Here is a 14,560-nt window from a genome sequence, read left to right on the forward strand (position 1 = left end):
TCATGTTGACACATATTATAAAAAGGAGGTATAAAAACAAAATTTACCGTTTATATATATTTTTTTATCATATTGCTGTTGTAACTGCTGGCACTGGTGCTTGGCTGCATCCAGATGGACTGGAAACCGTCCCCAACATAGCTTATGAAAAGGCTAGGCACATGATGATGTGATAAAAGTAAGAAAAGTAGGTGCGATGCTAAAATATAATATTGAAATACCAACCATTGTCTAAGTAAAGGACTACAGATAATCCTAGTACATCTATTCCACTCAGCTTTTAGCACAAATGGTTTCACGTCCGTCACAATTGGGCAACATTTGTTCATGCTCGTCTTATTTATTACTCAAACGAACGCAAATCGGGATGAGTATTGCGCAAATACGCTCAACTTTGGCCTCACTCGCTCCAATTTGAGGCATGCTTTATAAAATTAATTAAATACTTATAGTAATTTAGCTTTTAAACTCGAGTGTATTTTGTTAGTCATACTTATTGCAGGTCTTAGGTACCAATTGCGAGGGTATTTAAGTACGACCATTTATTTTATGAAGTTTAGGAGACGTCTGTTTCTGAGACTTTCTGTGATGATTAACGCTAATTCATGAATATTAGAAGATCCCTGTGCCGTGAGACCGTATTTTTTTTGGTAAAAAGGCTCTCCCTAGAGATTTTTTCATTTTAAATAGGTTATTTTGAAAGCGGAACTGGTGACGAGCTAAATCAAAATTTGATCTATTTTCATCGACTTTAGGAGGGGAGAGCAGGTCAACTATTTTTTTTGCTCCACGCCTGGGATAATCCCACTTACTTTTTTGTGTTTATTTTACCAAAACAGCATAACACAAATTAACGACAATTTAGTAAAAAGCGATATCCTTCAGACCTGCAGGTCAGACGGTTATCAATGTTAGGACACGAGTAACCCCTCGTCCATTGCACTTCTTCGCCAACTATGGAATCCTCAATACGAAAGTTGTCTCATTTCAAATTTCGAACACGTATCTTTGGTCGTTACTGGCCACTTAAAAAAGTAAGTATGAGAAGATCCATCAAATAGGCCATAATACGGTCAAGTTCAGCCAACGCAATGCGTAACTACTATAATGACAGATTATAGTAAATTGTAATACCTTTGACCTTTAAGATTGTAATGTTCTGTAGATTTAATACGGATATTCTATTATTTAAGCCACCCACTTCGTTGAATAGATTAGGTGGGTCATTAAAATCTAGAAAGCTTTTTGTGGAGTTAGCTATGAATGTTTGCACAACTGCAGTTTAACTGTGCATTATTTTTCAAGTATTGAACGGAATGAGTTAAAGTCCCTATGCCAATGTATTGTATCCCTCAGATTAACTATAATTCACATTTCTAGAACATAAAGTCGCTAGTATCGATAGATAGGTACGGCAACTGCAATTTTAGTTTAATTTTCACGAAGTTAACACTCGATGCATTTACTTTCGCCGTTCCTATCAAAGTTCGCATTTCGCATAATCATCTGAATTAGATTAGAAACTCCAAAAATAGCCAATACCATAGACAGATTGATGGCACTTACAAGCACTACAATGGCCGAACCGTTGCGTTGCGTGTTATCTACTGACCTAGGGTTCATCTCGATCGTGACTATTTGCTTCTAATGAAAATCTTTTACAAAAGCTTGGCATAAAAATGATCAGCAAACGTTTCACCAGCTAACCGTATCTCTCTTTTTCCTGCTATGTACCTATCCTACGTGGTGGTGGGGTCAGCTTTTTCAGCCTAATTTTTCAACTAGAATCAAACCTACCTATTTATAATTTTCGACGTTCATAAGTGCTTGTAAAGGCCTGAATGAAATATACATGATTTAACTTTGACTTCCTTCTCAATTTCGCTTTATCTATGACATCGCTCTTGGAAACCTGTATGCTATATCCTTATATACCTATATCCCACCATCTAATTTTGGGATGGCAAATATAGCAAATAAATAAATAAAAGGCCTCTAAATCTTTGACCGGTTACGGAAAGTTGCACCAACTTACCGCATGTTGTATGTAAAAGACGAAGTTTTAGGTCCCTGCCAGGTTAGACGGGGTGACAATTAGTGCCAAAGCATTACGTGCAAGACTAACATTTTTATTGAATGTTGTTATTCAGCTAATCGTTTTGAGGCCTTCCGGTGTGCAGGCAATTGTTTTTTAGGGCAATGAATTATTAGTGTTTTGTTTGGGGTACTTACGTATTTCAAATTGCGTAATGGTCTTCAATTTTAATCGCAGACTGTCATGTTATGAGCTGTTTTGAGATTCGATTCCTTGTATTCGGTTCTAAACTTCTTCGAGAACTTCTTCGCTTCATTTGTGTAAAAGCGTCACCAGGTAAATGCATTCTTTTGCATTATCAAAAATCTAAACCACAAACTCGTAGACAATATTCGAAATATATTTTGTCATCCACAAGGATGCACGTCATGCTTCGTGTGCATTTGGCTAAGCGGCTGAAGATGCAATCGCTTGAGGACATGGATTATTAGGTACTGTTGTTCAAACCAAATGAAAGGTAGAATTCAAAGCTAATGACAATGATAGGAAAATGAAACAACACGTCGAAAAATACAATTATAGGAAAAAAACCATTTGTGGTAATGCCTAAGTTGACATCGCTTACTTAATTTCTGTTTGATTTCCAAAATCACATAGGTACCGGTGTTCTATGCTTTTGAAATTACTCTGAGTCTGTTTTTATTCCTTCTGTAATATTACAACAACAAAAAAACACTGTAATAAAATAGGCCTTTAGAGACCTATTTAGAGGGGATTATTGAAAGGCTTTCAGATGGACAGACGATATGGCGAAGGTCGCCATGAATCAGTGATAGAGAAGATAGAGCAGATTGACGAACCTTGTCTGAGGCCTTTGTTCAGCAGTGGACTTATTACGGCTGACATGACGAGGCCCTTAAGGCAGTTTCGTTAAGTAGATCTCTATAATATTAAATAGTAAAACTAGCTAATCACACCTCTAGTGATAGGAACCGGATCGTGTTGCGTGTAACGTCATTACGATCGTCGCTTCGATATCATCTCATGAGAATTGTTCCGATTATACGGTGACTTCAGTGTTACATCAGTGTTACCACTGATATTATGTTCAGTATTATGACTATCACTGTCCTTGGGCAAGATAATTAGTTTAGAATACTGGCTTTTTTGATGCCACGTGATTGTTTTTATTGTAGAGGATAATGTATGGAAGAAGCGCGCGCGCAAGGACTAAAGGGGGAGTGTTTGATGTGTTTTGTTAAAACAGGGCTGCCGAAGATAATCTTAATTATCACTTAAGAGCTCAAGAAAATCCCCGTAGCTAGGAGTAACTTAAAAATTATGTTATCCACGTACTCGCCAACTAGTTCCTTTTTCTTCCATACACCATTTTAACCATTGTCTGCCTAACATTTCAGCAGTAAGATAGGCGGGTTTATCAATTCATCCTAAATTTCATGTGACCCACAAACTTAAAACAATTAAAGTAAAATACCTAAGGTATCGATCAATCACGTCATATACATGAGTTCAGCTTTTACTCATAGGTCAAAATTAGATAATGTTTAATTGTTTACTGACGCCTTTGACTGCGCCCTTTACTGGGTCATAATGATATGTATGTATTTGTAAAGCGATTTGCTCATTACATCATTCAATTAAAGTACGAAAGTGTAGACACGGACTACGAAACGTGTTAAGTGAAATCTTTTATTTAATTTAACTATTCTAAAGGTCTTTTTCATCCTCTTTTGGTCAGATGGTGATCTGTTAGGTACTAGTTATTTTGTAGGATTATCAGATTCAGGCCGATGCTTACCAAACTAAAGGTGGAGAAATGGCCCCGAAAGATTCTCCAAATTTGACATACCTACTTATCTTTATGCTAACGACATGATGAAGAGAGAATGACGAGAAATGTCTTCAGGCGACCAGCCTGTTATCTGTTATGTACATACTTATTGTTAAATAACAAGACCATAATTCATTTTACAATTTCTAATGAGTATTTAATAAGGCTTTGGGTTATTAGAAGGCCTACAAACAGACAGAACGTCTGATCGCACATCTTCACTCAGAATCTTACAAAAAGCATTTACAGATTTAATATTCTCCAACTTTTTCTAACTTCGGTTACTCTTTATCCCAAATACTGTTTCAACATAAATGTCATATCTAATTATTAACTACAGTTCTTTATAGTTTTAACAATTGAACAATGGATCCGTATCAGGCAAGGTATCGATTTTTTATCCGATTATCGAGTGTGAGTTTACAATCGATTCAATAGTCAATGCCGTCGTTAAAGTGTTTTATGACAAGCAATGAACTTAGATAATAATATTTGTATAGATTATCTGGGAATCTGGAGACAAATAAACAATCTTATCGCGTTCCCTGATATTGTGGGACGAGGGAAAATTCGGTTTTGGTCCATTGGACATGTGAAAATATATTTAATGTTTGTTGTGCATTAATGATACATTGTGTCCTCGCTAATGATCCTAATAATTTTCAAGAAAACACAATTGATTGGTATCAATTACCCACGGGCAACGTAAAACATACTTAACATGTTATCAAAAATGTATAATAGGTGCATAAAAGTTACGCAAACTCATTACATTCACAAACAAGTATATAACTCACCTATGACACGATATACGTAGGAAATCCCACACATTATACATAGTAGCGTTCGCGACCTTATGTAATTTATCAAAATTATGAGTGACGTTTGTAAAAAAACTTTGATATTTCGCCTCCGAATAGTTTTCTGTGCTATCTTTCTAGATTGCAGTTTTATATGCCTAACGATTGCGAGATGTATCATTAGGGATAGGCTTAATGTACCTAAGGGCATTAATAATATGCAGAAACAAATGCAAGTAAAGACCCAAGATCCTCACTATGGCCTGGGTAATGTAGTCAGTAGTTCTTTGCGTTTCAGTATCTATGTGCGATTACTCTGTCTGCAGTTCAGGTATGAGGTAGGTATTATGTGCCCTGAAGATGGAAATTTAATAATTATTTGCTCTGGCTAATTTAAGACTTATTAATATTAGAGATTTATTGATATAAGATGTCGAAAACCACAGAATGAAAAGCATGATATAAATGTTTCCTTCGTTGACCTCTTTCTACGATATTCTGCGCTTTACCTACCATTAGCGTCATATAATGTGCTACGACCTTTACCCACGTAGGGCTGACCCCAGTGTCAAGTTAAAAAAGTAATGAATCCGCCATTGGGTTACAACGACATCACTGCTTAAATCTTGTCTCTAATTATTGTGGTCATTGGTACGTCTTTAACTTGACATAATATTAAAACTATTGTGACAGAGAAAGTGGTTAAACAGAGCCATAATTTAATTACCTATTTAGGTACTTATGTATGTATGAAAATTACTCAACCGATGCCGTACGTCATTGTTTCAACGTCACTCAAGATCAAAAGGATTTGTATTAACAAATTATTTCATTAAGATGAATTTTTATATCACTCTCGGTACCTAAGTAGCTTGTTAAGCCTCATCTCTCTCTGCCTTGCCTTTTCCCCAAGTTAACTACTACACAAGGCAACTGTGTGCTGGTATACCTATTTTTAAAAAACAAACGTAATGGCCAATATTAAATCCTTCTTTCTAAAACCATATTCACTAAAAAGGAGCGTTGATCACTATGATCAGTGACCTCAGATAAAAATAACATTTAGCGAAACACGCTCTTAATGAATTGTAAACATTGTAGATTGATGCCTGTCAATCCGTGTTGGTGAGAAATGGCAAATGTATTATTTTTTTGATTTAGGTATGACAGTGCAAAATAATAACAAGGCGTTTTGTTTCCAACATTGTGTACTCGTAGAAACATATCTCATGCCGGTGAAACTTTCGGAGACCATCACTCCTCACTGTGCTCTTTAAAAGGGCCATAGGGTCAAGGTCATAGGACAAGCCAGTCAGTTTTTTAAGTGGTGTTCGGCCACAGAATAAGCAGGGCCCCGATTCTCCTAAGTTAATAATGTCAAAATCGAATAGAAATCAAATCGCAATATGATCGTAATAGCAGTTTTAACCATATCGGGCATTCTGCTACTAATAAAAGACCAATCGTATTCGATTGACATTTGATTGGTGTGCGATTGGTCTGCTACTTTTGATGATTTTGGTCTATACGGTAGTTTGTTGTACAATCATTTTGCAATCGTAAATCATTTCGAGACAAAATGATTCATTATTGAATGACAGAAAAGGATAAAAACGTTTATTTCAAAGAAAAAATAGCGGAATGCCACATACGCTTCAATCGTAATCGAGTCGGAATTGGATCTCAGTCGAATCGAGTTGAACGTCAATCGAATGGCGCTTAAGTAAAATTAGGAGAATCGGGCCCCAGTTGGCAGTCTCTTTCATCAACCGATACTGTACAATGTACAATGCTCGCTTGATGTTGCACAGTGTACAACATTTACTTCCGAATTCCACAATGTAGAACCCACTTACTTTTTACACACTCGTTGCAACCTTTAATTCACTTCAACGACTTCTAGAACCATAGTAGCACGGTAGCACAAAGTTCACTCGAGGTGCGGACACGATAGAATGTGTGAGAAAATCATTATTTCATACTAATGTGATTCTCGTATTCATAAGTAGTTAATTCAGTCCATTTGTTTGTCAATCACGAAATTGTAATGTAATGGGAACTGTGTTTTTTGTGATACGGATGTTACATTATTGGTTGCTTTTCTTTTGTTCTCTTTGGAGAATGATTTAGGATAGTTTGTTCAATAAAGATATTGGGTAAAAGAAATAATGAGTAGGAATCACAGCTGCGACTTTTTTCTTTAATAAGGAAAGTGCTATTTTTAACCAACTTCCCAAAAAGAAGCAAGTTCTAAGTTCGTCGATTCCGGTATTTTAATAGGTTGGTTGTGAAATGAGACAGTACATATTTTTCATTACATATAAAATTTAATTATCAAGTCAAAGGTAAACTCATCGTTATCACTAATAACAAGAAATATACAGTGTGTTGGAAAGAAGACCAATACAATCATAGTTGACTCTTATTCGCATGAGCATAAGGTTTAAAGTACTTTAGCAAAATTTAAAATTAAAGCTACTATTCCATTCAGCTGCCCAAAACTTGGCAACTTTGTCGAAATTTTAAATGGCGAGGAATACAAGACTTTAAATGAACCAATAGCTTTAAAATCATTACAAACAACGGAAGCCAAAATACAAAAAAAAAAATTTAAATTCTAACAATCCGATACAAAATTAATTGCTTTATTAATAACTGATTATTAAATAATAATATTAGGTACAATATATAAACATTTTAAACCTACTAAATAGACTTACGGTATGGTAAGGCCTCTTAAAATCAAAATGATAAAGTTGTATGTTGACGGTGATTCGCCACAATGCTCCTTATGTCGCTAAGCTAGAGCACATTATTGAAAGTCACCTAACTCTGTACATACGTCCTTTCTAAATTCATCGTTCCATAATATAAGTCTTTCACACAATATCACTCTTACGAATCAAGCTCTACATTAAGAGATTCAGTAATATAGTCTATTTTGACGAGGCCTAGCGCCACTGAGAAATCACAACTTATGTAAATAGAACCAGAATACTTGATTAACTTTAAGCGGTCTTTTGATTGCTACGAGACACGGTTTAGGACAGCTTAAAATTGTAATGAAAAGTATTCAAGCATTAATGTATAACGTGGTCTAAATGTATTTTTAAAATTCTATGAATAAAAGTCTATATCTACGTTGAACTAGATGATATACGACTTAATGATATTATCTATAGAAGTTACATTTCAACATTGGCGATAGACCTCAAAAAGAACATGATAACATTACGATACTTTAGCACCACTACTAAAATAAGGCTGATAGATATAGGTGGGTATGCCAAACATAATAGAAAGCAAATTTTAATACTATAAATCAACAACCACTTTGTACTGAAAACAGTTCACTTTTAGTAAGTTTTCAGACTAATATAACAAAAAATACTTTAAATGAAAGCATCGACACGAAAATGCAACATTTCAAATGCAATACGGATGACGATATACTCAAAATTTCAATCATCTAAAAGTGATCAACTTTCACAGCGACAGTATTCAAAGTGGTTGTCGCAGGGAGGTGTATTTGGTCCCAATCTGTGCTGAGATGGGCTTCAGTGTCAGTGGCCTTGATCGTGAGGCCTAGTGAGGGCACGGCGTTCGCACAATGAGGCAGCCGGAGCGTCACAGGCCTCAGAAACACGAGGCCTTGAGGCCCGCACATCACTAGTGGGGACAGCATCGCTTCACCTGTTATTGGAACACACTTTAGTATATCGCAAAGAATAAAGACAAATGGGTGCTTTAGTGAAATTAGAGATTTGAATGTGCTAAGTGTAAGGATTGCAATTTACAGATTCAAGTATTTTAATAGATTTATTTTTGAAGCTAGTTAAGAAACAGTTATTGTTTTTGTTTATTCTAGGTTTTGTTTTGAAAGTAGTGCAAGGGTTTACAAATTGGCAGCTTAGGCTGTGTTGGGTAGTAGAAATAATCACGACATCGAGTTGAACACACAAACACAAATCGCAACACATTAATGCAGTTAGTAAGCAAGCGAGGCATGACAAAAAGGCGAAAAAGCAAGGCACGATAGTTATGGAGTTAGAAATCATAAATATATTTTCTGAAGATTTAATCAATCTTAAGTAGGTCGAATTATAAAAGATGAAGACGAATAAAGCGAAAATTTTGAAACAAACAAAGTAGACGTCATTGAACATATTGTACAGTGCACAAATATCATCAAAGTTGAGTTCAAACATACTATCACGATGGATGTAAGTAGCACAGTCGACGTCTTCGCTCTTCGATTTCTAAGTACGAGTGTATTGTGTTGCAGAAACTGCGCAAATACAAATGCAATATGATTTATACAACCAATGTTAGTCTTATAAGTTAGTTCATATAAATATTTGATGAATGTGATGTGGTATTGAAGCTATTAAAACTAGTGCATGAATAAATTTTTATGAAAATTATAAGGGTTTGGTACAAAGGTTAATACTATTCTAGCTATACCACTAACCGACGAATATTAAGAAGATTCTACGTTTAGAACAGGCTTGATACACACGAATGCCCTTCATGCAATATCGTGCAATAAATATTTAAATATACATAAGATAACATTAATCGTGTATAAAATCCAAAACATCGAATCTAACATTCGAGACAAAAATTTTGAACAGCAAATACAATTCCCAGTCTTTGTGCAATATTTCCAGATTCCAATCCATTCGCAAATATTAAATGCCAATTAGTATGTGCAGACTACGACACTACAAGGTTTTAACGCGTGCTTCGTTACAAAAGCCTTTACCGTTGTCCATATCGATGGGAGGTCCCCCCACTCGCTGGCTGAGCCGCGGGTCTGACACCGTAAAATAGATCTTTTGCTTGATTCCCGGAGCTATTGCTTTTGGTGGTATTATTAATGATACACCCCATTGTCTATCTTCTAGCACCCCTCCTTCGCTATCAAATATTCCCCAAGTTGTATGTGGTCCATCTGGCTCCACTTCTGCCGGTTTGCTAGTACCAGAGTCATTAGCATCAGATGTTGAAGGTATTACTGTAGTGTTCTGCTGAATCACAGTAGTTTCATTCTGACTGGAAGACATATTTTGTGAATTTTCTGCACTGGTCTCTGCACTCTTTTCCAAAATCTGTTCGCAGAATGTCACACTTCTGCTAGGCTTGTTTGTTCGATCTTGTAAATCTTGTGAAGTGTAGGGAGTGCTTTGAGGTTTGTTCTCAAAGTTCATACTACACTCAGATGCATAATGCGTTTCCATAGACGTGGTGGATTCATAAGGTACAGGAACAGTGGTCACCTTGAGAGCGTTAGAAATGTGATCAGCCTTTCCATGCAACCTAGGAGCATACATCGGTTCACCTTTCAAAATGCTTGTTTCGATATTTTTAGATTTTTGTTTTTCCGCATCTGTTTTTGATTCCGTTAGACGGAGTTTGGAAAAGTCTATTTCTTGGAATGTTTCACTTTCTTTGCCTCCCTCAGCCTCCGCCTTGGTCTGATACACGGGCTCTCTACGAGATAAGTGATTGGCATGACCAAGTTCGTACGGGCTACTTCTAGCGCTACTGCTGCTAGCACTGTCTTGTTCTTCAGTTTGTGCCACTTCTTTTGTTTCCTGATGAGACTCGTATATGACTCTCTCTTTCAAATCTCTTTTCGATACATAGAGAGGTTCTCTAATCTTTACCGAATCACTTTCGTTAGCTTCTTTTCTAGTTTGATAAATCATTTCTTTCTTTGCCTGATTCCTTTGTTTTATTATTTCAAGTTTTTCTTCTAGTCTTATGCCGTAACTTGATTCTTTCTTAGCGAGTAGCGCTGCTTTCTGGGATAAAATTTCTTGTTTTGATACGTAAGTACACTCTGCAGAGGCAGGTCTCACGTCAGGTCTCATATCCATCATTTCGTGGCGAGTGCTATATTGTGTGTCAGAGCAACTGGATTTAACTTCAGCTCGTGTGGCGTATGGTGACTCGGTTTGACCAAGTCGGGCCATCATTTCTGTTCGCGTGGCATATGGAGGCTCACTCATACATTTGCTCATAGGCGAGACTCTCCCGGGATAGTTCACGGGTGTTTGTAATCGCCTGTCTGGCCTTACACCATAATGATTCTCATTCCAAGACGTGACAGGTGGTGGCTCGTATGTCCTCTTTCCGTAAATGGGTTCCTTAGAACTTTCCATTCTCTGTTTCAGCATTTCTTCTTTTGTGCTGTATGGAGATTCGGAAAATCTCTGTCGTAACATTTCTTCTTTAGTCGCGTATGGACTGTCTGGTGTTAGCCTCGTTCGCAACATTTGCTCTTTACTAGAATACGGAGATTCACTGTAAAAAGAATCGGATTGCTTTGATATGTCTTGTTTGTTTGTGTACATACTTTCTCCCATGATTTCACTTCTAGTTGCATATGGGCTTTCTCTGACACATTCTTCTCTTGTAGCATAAGGACTCTCTCTAACGCAATCTGCCCTGGTAGCGTACGGACTCTCTCGAATGCACTCAGCTCTTGTAGCGTAAGGACTTTCTCGAACACATTCTGCTCTAGTTGCATACGGACTTTCTCTAACACATTCTGCTCTAGTTGCATACGGACTTTCTCTAACACACTCTGCTGTAGTTGCATACGGACTTTCTCTTATACATTCAGCCCTGGTAGCATAAGGCGGATCCATAATTGGCATTTGCATAGTATGCCTGTTTCCGTAAGGATTCTCAAAACTCTGGTTAGACATTTCAGATCGACTGGCATAAGGGGTTTCTGTAGAAGTGTCATACACCGAAGTATAGGTCCTTCGAGGTTTAGGAATAGGATCATAAACAATATGATCCTTGCTTTGGTATAACGGTTCTGGAGGTAACGGTTGTGTGGGGTGAAATGGTTCATGTTTAACTTGTTGTTGTCTTTGGTAGATGGGGTCTATTTTGGTTATCATATTAAAGCTGGACGTCTGTCCGTAGATGCCTCTCCTATTGTACTCTATGAGAGAATTCTGTCTACGCAACAGCGGGGTAACTTTCGGTTCTGTTTCTATGTCACACATGGAATTTTGCCTTCGCAGGCTTTTCATGACCGGTTTAGCATCATAATCTCTGACGGTACAGATAGATCCGTTTCTTTCATCACAAAACGAACTCTGCCGTTTCAGAATTGGTTTCAATACTGGCTTTTCACAAGAAGATGAGTTGCTTCGTTGCAACATCTGGTTTCTGATTTGTTGGTTTCTCATGTGTATGCTCATATCGCTGAGGTCAGACTTCTCTCGTCTTAACATCGGCATCTGAGGCATGTTCTGTCTCTGTTGCAAGTCACTTTCGCACAGTGACTTCTGTCGAGACACCTTTTGTGAATTTTTCGTTTTCGAACGGAATAGATCGAGGACGGCGTTTTTAATGAACGATGGTTTTTTAGATAATTTCTTTTTAGTTTTTGGTGAGAACGTCTCGTCGCGCTCCACACTCGAGTTCATGGCATCTGATGAACTGCGGACACCCACAACCAAACACCCTCTTAGTTACTTAATGATAGATAGTAGGACATATCAGATTATTCAACATGAAGTGAGCACAAGAGTATCTAAAATGAAACTAATAACGGAACAATATTGAAATCTCTGAAATGTCCCAATGAGCATGACAATTTTCAAAATATGAATTTTGTGATTCTAAAAAAAGCATATTGAAATAATGATCTGGAAATATCAAAGAAACATTAATACAAATATTTTATAGATATATGGCATGTTACAGAAGATAATCCTGTGATGAATGTAAATGATCATGAAATTGGAAAGTAGATGAAATTAGAAGATCTTAATAAAAAGAGTTGAGCAATACATATTGAATTATATAAAAGTAGTGAAAGAGAAAAAGAACTTAATTCAATATGCTTTTATAACACAATCAAGTTGCACTAAAATGCAGACACGCACTGCCAATAGTTTGTTCCGAAACAAACAGCTAAATATCTAATAGATTACAATGTTATTACAATTTACAGACTAACGCCCCGATATAGAGATATATGTTACAAAATATATGTATAACTGTTTATATACCACATACAATACCATAGCTAATACTGTGGCCCGACAAGACAATGTTAGTCGACTGTGAAGCGATTGGTGTTTGCATGTTAGAGCAAATTGTACAGGGGCTGACGATTCTTAAGAAATGAAGTTCATAAGACTTGAAAATAAAAACATGCATTTTTTAGAGAATTTCTTGACTGTCTGGACATGTTTTGTGAGATTGTAATAATGTATTTTTGGGATTTATAGTGTAATTCACGCAGATAATGTTGTGGCTTACCTTAAATTGTGCATATGTTGAGGTTTCCTGTAAAGCTCGAACGCTGATCCACGTTGCTCTCTACTACCTGCTAAATCTGGAAGAGTCACAGACAGTTGAAATAAATTCCAGATAACAATATATTTTTAATATATGGACAGACTGGTCTAGTTGTAAATAATAACAAAAATATCCTTGGAAATATATCCGTTATTACCATAGTAACCAAATTGATTGGTGACCACTTTTGGGACACCTTAAACTTAGAAGGAAAAAATGTACGACATTGACTAGTCAACGGCACTTAGAATTTTGTCTAAGCGAGTAACTTGAGTAGTGCTCAGCGAGAGCTCGCCTGAATGCCTTTGATTGATTTTTAAATAACTCTATAAGATTTCCTAGATCAACTATGGTCTGTTCCTTTCTCATCATAATAAATCCATATGAGTACTTATAGTGATCTATGTATGTTTTCAAGTGTGGACTTACCTATGAGATGTGGATTGTGTGGTAGGTTGATAGCTCTGTGGTGTGACGGAGGGCCCGAGTACGGCGGTGACTGCGGCGGCATCTGACCTCCGTACATGTTTTGCTGGAATTATATCAATCGATTAGGACTTAAGCACTACTAACTCCAAGTCATTGTTGATTTGTAATCTGTATGGGTTTCTTCTTTAGGCTAACTTCCTTTCTAATAGAATAAAATTTTATTTTGTATACAACATGTTTTAGAATATAAAGCTCAGCCACGTTTTACCACACGGCGTGAAAACATAATAAAGTTTTAAATAGAGACATGCCAAATTTCAGAGTTACGAAGCAATAGACAGGCCAAGTGACATTTTAGTTGGGCTTTTTTATAGCAAGTCCAAAATTGTTCGACACATTCTAAATTATTTACTTACTGTATGTAATTAATTATTTTAAGTGGATAACAAGTGCTATATTGCGGTGTTACCTGTTGATAGTTATTATGGTTATGCGGCCTGTGCGCGGGCTGCGAGTGCGAGTGCTGGTGCGAGTAGTGCGGGGCGCCCGGGTACCCGCCCGGCGCCGCGGGTCGGGGGCCCGGGGGGCCTGACGGTGGGGGCGGCTCCATGCTCTGTAGGGGACGGGGGAGTTAGTGAGGTATGCGTGTGGAATTTCGGAATTTTTTGGTGAAAAATAAATTTAAACGTGCAAATAATTCGTATGATAATTTTTCATTCAAAAAAGTGAGTGCGCTTACAGTTACCGGCACGGATATTGAGCTCTCGGCGGAAGAGTGGGGATCGCTTTGCGCACCCGTACGTATAAGGCAATAAGGCAGTAAATCGCTTCTGCGCAGGTGAAGGTCAGGGCTCAATATCCGTGCCGATAACTGTACCAACTAGTCAGACGTGCACAAAACACACAAAAAAAGAATTATTTTAATTGTCAAGTGTGAGCTTTGAACCCACAAATTAAGGGTGATCATTCGTAATAAGGTGCCGTCTCTATTCGTGTACCCATATTAACATGAACTTGATGTGATGTGAATGTGCATATCTATGTATTACGAAAACTAACTCTTTATATTATTTACCTACTACGAAAATATAATCACACACGAAATCAAAAATC

The 14,560-nt window shown here is 37.0% G+C and overlaps 1 protein-coding gene across 13 annotated transcripts in view; it reads right to left on the bottom strand.

Moving 5' to 3' along the window:
• Window positions 1–6,992: 6,992 nt before the first annotated feature.
• Window positions 6,993–14,560, bottom strand: part of Pyd (polychaetoid) — a 97,425-nt gene continuing 89,857 nt past the window's right edge. For 9 of the 13 annotated variants that reach the window (XM_049837585.2, XM_049837590.2, XM_049837584.2 and 6 more), the window contains 5 exons: window positions 13,917–14,060; window positions 13,448–13,550; window positions 12,980–13,055; window positions 9,453–12,151; window positions 6,993–8,380 (listed from right to left, as the gene is read on the bottom strand). In XM_049837585.2, the coding sequence (XP_049693542.2) occupies window positions 8,157–8,380; window positions 9,453–12,151; window positions 12,980–13,055; window positions 13,448–13,550; window positions 13,917–14,060 (3,246 nt within the window). In that variant the 3' untranslated portion in view covers window positions 6,993–8,156. Of the gene's footprint in view, window positions 8,381–8,897; window positions 8,976–9,452; window positions 12,152–12,979; window positions 13,056–13,447; window positions 13,551–13,916; window positions 14,061–14,560 lie in introns of all 13 variants that reach the window. The other 4 variants (XM_049837589.2, XM_064040965.1, XM_049837586.2 and 1 more) reach the window with 4 other exon arrangements.

This window comes from Helicoverpa armigera, chromosome 23, assembly GCF_030705265.1.
Source record: "Helicoverpa armigera isolate CAAS_96S chromosome 23, ASM3070526v1, whole genome shotgun sequence".
Lineage (NCBI taxonomy): Eukaryota > Metazoa > Arthropoda > Insecta > Lepidoptera > Noctuidae > Helicoverpa > Helicoverpa armigera.